Consider the following 7,305-nt stretch of genomic DNA (forward strand, 5'->3'; position numbering starts at 1 on the left):
CCATGCTCCATATTCCAGATGTGCTTTTGTGTGTGCGTGCGCATGTGCATCTGTGTGTGTGTTGTGTGTGTGTGTGTGTGTGTGTGTGTGTGTGTGTGTGCACACCTAAGCATGTTGGCACTGAAGGGTAAATCTAATGACCATCAATGACAATTATCCCTCCACAACGTTCATTACTCTGCCCATTTACACTAATGCTGTAGAATGGAAACTCGTCGTGTGTGTGTGTGTGTGTGTGTGTGTGTGTGTGTGTGTGTGTGTGTGTGTGTCTCTGAGCCTTTGTCCCCCCCCCCGCCTCCATGCACACACTCCTCCCTACCTCACCCCCCTCTCTCTGTCTGTCTGTTGGTCTGTCTGTCGCTCTCTCTGTCTGTCTGTCTGTCTCTCTGTCTGTCTGTCGCTCTCTCTGTCTGTCTGTCTCTCTGTCTCTCTTTGTCTGTTGGTCTGTGTCTGTGTTTGTCAGTCTGTATGTATGTCTCTCTCTCGCTCTCTGTCTGTCTGTCTGTCTGTCTGTCTGTCTGTCTGTCTGTCTGTCGCTCTGTCTGTCTGCCTGTCTCTGTCTCACTGTCTGTCTGTCTCTCTCGCTTTCTCTCTGTCTGTCTCTCTCTCTCTCTCTCTCTCTCTCTCTCTCTCTCTCTCTCTCTCTCTCTCTCTCGCTCTATGTCTGTCTGTCTGTGTCTGTCTGTCTGTCTGTCTGTCTGTCTGTCTGTCTGTCTGTCTCTCTCTGTCAGTCAGTCATGTACTGTGCTCTGTGTAATGGATGAGTAACCAGGTGAACACCAGAGGGAGAGGGGAGACCAGGACACATGCAGTCTTTTCTCTCTATCGTTCTCCCTCTCCCTTGCTCTCTTTCCCTCTTTCTTTCTTTCTTTCTTTCGTTCTCTCTCTCTCTCTCTCTCTCTCTCTCTCTCTCTCTCTCTCTCTCTCTCTCTCTCTCTCTCTCTCTCTCTCTCTCTCTCTCTCTCTCTCTCTCACTTCATCTTTCTCTCTTCCTCCGCGTTAGCACATCCTCGTATTCATGTCTTTCTGCCTCTCCCTCACACGGCACTCCCGCATAAAAACTTGTTTTGCCATTACGCCTTTCGCTCCGAACACTCAACTTTTCCCTCTTTCATGCACAGTTGTGTTTGTGTGTGTGTGTGTGTGTGTGTGTGTGTGTGTGTGTGTGAGAGAGAGAAAGAGAAAGAGAGAGTCAGGTCTCCGTCCCCTGGGCCTTGCTGTGTCTCTCATTAAAGACAGACGGTTGACGGAGCGCGAGTGTGTCGCTCGCCTCGCCTGTCGCCCTCGACAACAACCCACTACCCCAGCGGTCTGGAGGGAGAGAGAGAACGCCGGAATGAATGGAAAATAAAAAAATAAAAAGACAGAGAGAGGGGAAAACGGGGAAGAGAAAAAGCCTAATGAGAGGTGGAAGGGGGGGGGGGGGTGGCGGAAATGAGCAGAAGTCCTTCGGTGCTCAAATTTCTATTTTGCTCCCGTCCCCATCTTTTGATTTAAAAAATGCACCGGCCATACAAACTGCCCCCACACCCGCCCATCTTCAGGGCCCTTTTTGAAGGCTTTCTGATTTGAACAAGCAGCGAGGAAGGAAACGGCAGCTTGAACGGGATGTGAAAAACCGTCCCCCATGTAAATTATTACCCAGACCCGTGGTAATAATTTACATGGGGCATCATGAGAGGGGCAAAAAAAAAAAAAAAAAACCCAAACTCCTAGCCACCTTGAGAGTGCATGCTTAAATCTCTCTCTCAGTAGGTGTGTAAGTAGATAAATCTTGTTGCCCGCGGCGACGGCAACATTTTCAATTTCCCAGCGGGGAAGTGGCTGTGGTCGGGCGGGGATGTCGGAGTGCTTAGGGGGGAACAGCGTGGCGAAGGCCCGGAGATAATGCTTTAGCCACAGCGGGCCTAAATAACCTGCTTCCTCGCTGGCAGACTGTAGGGAAGCAGCGCGCAAGGGAGAAAATCCTCTCCTTTTTCTTCACCGGCGAAAACAAAGTGACATAAGTGGAATGAGAGATGAAGTGATGGCAACTTAAGAGTCAGGCAGGGATTGAGTACCCCCCCCCACCCACACACACACACACACACACACACACACCCCAATACAAATGACACTACAGCCGGCTTTTCAATTTCCCTTTCGGCTCCCCCTCTCGTTCCTCTCTTACCCACAGTCCCTCGCTATCTCTGGCTGATTAACTCTGTCCGTTTCCTCTGTCTCATCCCTCACTCGCTCTCTCTGTTCTTTCCTGCCTCGCCGTGTGATAGTCATCAGTTCTCTCAGCATAGCCTAATGATTTCCTCCTCATTGGTTCTTTGCTGGACTTTGAATGGTGCACATGTAGACTTTTCACTCTCACACTCACACATATACACACACTCACACACGTGCACACACATAGACACCATTCAAAGGCAGTGTTAGGGTCCAAGCCTCTTTCTATTAATCATAGTCCCTCCTGAGACAGTTTCATTCTCCTCTCTTTTCTCTGGCTCTCTCTCTCGCTCCTTTTTTCCCTCCCCAACACTGTCGAAATCAGCAGTAGGCAGACTTTTATACATATTCAGCATTTGTTTGTGACCAGTCCTCTTCTGTCTGTGTGACATCGTGTTCTCTCCGTCCTCAGGTTTGCCCGGAGATCTGGAGGCAGTACCACATCACAGTGAGTATCCACCCACGACATACTAACGGTTCCAGATGGTCAGATTGTTTGGTTCTCGGGGTCTGAGTCTTGGGGTGCAGATCCTTTCTTTTTGCTGTACGTCGTATCTTCTGGCAGTGGATTTCAGTGGAGGTTGAACACGTGACAGATTGAACAACCCTCAGACTGGCAAGAGAAACAAAATAGACGGCAAACAAATGTAGAAGAAAGACCAGTTCAAGGGACGGCACGGTGGTGCAGTGGTTAGCACGGTCGCCTCACAGCAAGAAGGTCCTGGGTTCGAGCCCCGGGGTAACCCAACCTTGGGGGTCGTCCCGGGTCATCCTCTGTGTGGTGTTTGCATGTTCTCCCCGTGTCCGCATGGGTTTCCTCTGGGTGCTCTGGTTTCCTCCCACAGTCCAAAGACATGCAGGTCAGGTGAATCAGCCGTACTAATTTGTCCCAAGGTGTGAATGTGTGTGTGTGTTGGCTCTGTGATGGCCTGGTGCCCTGTCCAGGGTGTCTCCCCGCCTGCTGCCTAATGACTGCTGGGATAGGCTCCAGCATCCCTGCGACCCTGAGAGCAGGATAAGCGGTTTGGAGAATGGATGGATGGTTGAACGGACCAATTCAGGCCTGTTGTTGGTTGACGAACGGTGTGTCCATCTACGGTGACTTGGTGTAAACGCTGTGGTGGTACCCAATAGGCAAGGCTCAGCGTTTTCGATTTTTATTTTTCAAAGCCATCCAGCATGCCAAATTTCGCCACAAGAGGACACTGTTACATAACCTCACATGAACAGGAACAACTTTTGGATCCGTGGAAACATAAAATCCGGGTGAAAGTCAGTTTAAAAATCTGGGTATTTTTCGGTGGAAATCGGTAAAAACCGAAAACGCTGAGCCTCGCCAATAGGGCAGTGAGAAGAAAGGGGCAGTCGGAGGCTTTTTGGTTGCTGAAATTTGAGTAAAAAAATCCCAGAAAAGAACTGAAGTATTTGTGCAGCATGCTCACATGGCCCATTCAAAAGAGCGAATACAGCTGAAAATGCATTTTATTTTGTGATTATGAAGTCCATTATAGCCCATTAACTGGTAATGGAAGATGGTGTCTAGGTGACCTGGTTTTACCTCTGCTACTTTGCGAGCATTATCACAATATGGCAGAGTGGAACGTTTTTGTAATTTCTTTGAAAGATTGATGGTGCATCGTCCCATTTAGGCCTACAGATGTGTGAGCTGCAGGTCGCAAACAAGTAATAAGATTGTGTATTTGAATTCGGATGTGTGTTGGTGTATTTAAAATGCCCTGTGTAGACATCTTCGTACAAAACAGTTGCAACCTATCGGCAACAGCTCCACTTTTTCCATTTAGGGTATGTAAATATGTTGGCAGATGTTCTTATTGACGTTGTTTTGCATTTTCCCTGTGCCGTCAGTAGGCAAACCAAAAGCACAGACATTTCTGGGTGCACAGACAAGAAACAGATGCCAGTAATTTATCACCAGATTTGGCACTGGGAGGTGGGTTAATGCCAGCAGCACACTGACTTAGTAAACTGGTGGTTGTAGTAGAAGCGGTAGATATGCAGTGTAAACCACACCCTCAGTTTGTAGTAACGCTTTTCACAGGAGGTTGCTAGAAGAGACCGAAATGTAATTTCCACCTTAAACTCGCTATTTTTATTTATTTATTTATTTTGGACCCCACCCCCCCCCCTTTCCTCCCCAATTGTATCCAGCCAATTACCCCACTCTCCCGAGCTGTCCTGGTCGCCACTTCACCCCCTCTGCTGATCCGGGGAGGGCTGCAGACTACCACGTGCCTCCTCCGATACATGTGGAGTCGCCAGCTGCTTCTTTTCTCCTGACAGTGAGGAGTTTCGCCAGGAGGATGGGGAGCACGTGGGAGGATCACGCTACCCCCCCCCCCCCCCCGAACAGGAGCCCTGACCAACCAGACCACATCCGGCTTCCCACCCGCAGACACAGCCAATTGTGTCTGTAGGGACGCCCGACAAAGCCGGCGGTAACACGGGGATTCGAACCGGCGATCCCCATGTTGTGACTTAGTAAACTGATGGTTGTTTTAATCTACAGTGGAAATGGTAAATGTGCAGTGTAAACCACACCCTCGGTTTATAGTAACAGCGCTTTTCCCTGGGGGTTGCTAAAGGAGACCGAAGTGCAGTTTCCACCTTAAGCTCACTATTTTGACACGAAGACCACGAGCAACACAAACAGCCGCCAAACCGTGCAGTCCTTTTATGAAGTCATGAAACCCCAAACTCTGACCGTCTGTAACCGAGGGCTTCTCAGTGACCACCACTTGGTCTTTGTACGGGGGCAAAATCACAGTGTCACAGCTCCAATGGACCTATCGCTCAGTCCCGCCCCTCGAACGCAGACGAGCCAATGGCAGTGTAGTACCAAATGCACGCGGGAGCTCACTCGGGACATCTCGAGCTTATGACTCCATTAAGTAGCATCAGAGTTGCATCAGAAGTCGTGGTTTTTGTGGTGTTTTATGGATGCAAGTTGAACAAAAATGGTCAAACGATGTGCATGGGGTACATGCAACACGAGGTATCCTGAGAGGATAGGCAATGGGGTATATTTTACCCCATTTCCCAAACCGAAACAAGACGGAGCCAAATGTCTCCGGTGGATCGAGCTGTGTGGCAGACCACCCAGTCACAACTCAATGTAGCCAAGATAAACAAGGATGTCTACATTTGTTCCAAGGTGAGGCAAGATTGTGTTGTGTAGTTTTGACACCGATAGCTGCCATTGTAACTCTCTAGTCAGCCCGGGTAGCTTGTCCCAGTTAGCAACAGTAACTAAGGGGGCGGGGCTTAGCAATAGGTCCATTAAAGCACATCGGGGGTCGTCCCAAGATTCGGGAAGCGAGATGAGGACTTCAACTCATCTCCAACTCAGAAGTAAAGAAAAATGGCCGCTACAAGGCCGAGGGACCGTTGTCACTGAGGGGGATATTGTCAACTAAATTTTTTTTTCCGCAACACATTCTTCACCACTTCGTGTCGACTGCCGTGCGTCCACAGAGGAGCGTGTCGTTGAGGCGGCGTGTTAGGGAGCAGAAGGTGGCGTGACAGTCGTCGAAGGCGGGCCGTGTGCCGGAGGGGAGATGCTCGTTCGCTCGTGTGCCCGGGTCTTTGTGTTTCTCCGGCATCTGCAAATATAGTTATTTTTCGCACTCTTGCTTGAATTCGTCGTGTGCGCGTGTGTGCGTGTGTGCGTGTGTGTGTGTGTGTGTGTGTGTGTGGAGAGAGAGAGAATGAGGAAGAGCGAGCAAGGGAGTGATATAGACCTCAGCCTAAGAGAAAAGAGCAGCTTGTTTGTCAATTAAAAGACGTGATAAAGCATGAAATGGGCTGCCAACGCCACGCGGGACAAGAAAAGTGAGAGAGCGAGCGAGCAAGAGAGCGAGAGAGAGAGAGAGAGAGAGAAGAAGAGTGTGTATGTATGCATACATCTCCATGTGTGTGTGTGTGTGTGTGTGTGTGTGTGTGTGTGTGTGTCTTCGTAGATGGGGGAGGTTTTTCTGTCTGTCACTCTCCTCTTTGGAGATTAATTAGCAGGGGCTGTCTAATGAAAAGGCAGAATCGTTAGCGCGCGGGTAGCATGGCAGGAGAGACGGGCGGGCGGGGGGGGGGGGAGGAGGAAGGGGGGGGGGCGTCGACGCTGACTGCCGAGAGAGCGCGGGACAGCGAGGGTGCAGGGGGATTGAGTTTCTATCCGTTTAGCCGCACGCGGCCGAGGAGGAGGTGCGCCGCTTCACCACAAGTACGGGCCGCAGGGAGGAGGCTCCCCGACGACGGGGCGGAGGAGACGCCCCGACGTAGCCCCTCCCCCCCTCCCCCCCCCCGCGCCGTCCCCGAAACGCCGGCTTTTCCGCGCGTTGTAGCAGGCGTGTTTGTGCGTGTTGGTGTGTGCGAGGCTGTGTACTTTAACGGGTGGTGGATTGTGACCCGGGTCTAATTGAAGTATTTAAGCGATTTAAGCACAGGGAACAGAAGGTCGTTACAGATCCAAACTGGCATGGGGGTTAGGGGCCCGCACGCACACACACACACACACACACACACACACACACACACACACACACATCCATGCAGACATACACACACACACACACACACCCATACTCATACGTGAGACTCCTTCTGTTTAAGACAGCCTCATTTTATTCATGATGCTGCTTATGACCCTGAACTCCCCAATGTGAGAAAGAGAGAGCGAGAGAGAGATAGTGTGTGTGTGTGTGTGTGTGTGTGTGTGTGTGTGTGTGTGTGTGTGTGTGTGTGTGTGTGTGTGTGTGTGTGTGTGTGTGTGTGTTCGCTTTGGGAGATGTGACTCTGTCACCTTCCGCTGGGCTCAGCCAGGTGTGAAAAGGCATTCTGTCAGACCTCCCTGCTACTGGGTCCATTTATCCTGCATGTGTGTGTGTGTTTGTGTGTGTGTGTGTGTGCGTGTGTGTGCTGGGTCCGTTTATCCTCTATGCACGTGTGTGTGTGTGTGTGTGTGTTGTCTGTCTGCCTGCACCTGGCCCTCAACTAACAAACTCCTTCAAACCACACAGTATAGACCACAAAGCTCTGGGGTGTTTACTGAGAAAAGTGAGAGACACTGACGCACAA

At 50.5% G+C, this 7,305-nt stretch overlaps 1 protein-coding gene across 1 annotated transcript in view; it reads left to right on the forward strand.

Annotated features, from left to right (window-relative positions):
• The window catches only part of zcchc7 (zinc finger, CCHC domain containing 7), a 51,168-nt gene that overhangs the window by 37,219 nt on the left and 6,644 nt on the right, over positions 1–7,305 (forward strand). The window contains exon 7 of the mRNA XM_056280394.1: positions 2,630–2,665. Coding sequence (XP_056136369.1) covers positions 2,630–2,665 — 36 coding nt within the window. The remainder of the gene's footprint in view (positions 1–2,629; positions 2,666–7,305) is intronic.

This window comes from Lampris incognitus, chromosome 5, assembly GCF_029633865.1.
Source record: "Lampris incognitus isolate fLamInc1 chromosome 5, fLamInc1.hap2, whole genome shotgun sequence".
Classification (NCBI taxonomy): Eukaryota; Metazoa; Chordata; class Actinopteri; order Lampriformes; family Lampridae; genus Lampris; species Lampris incognitus.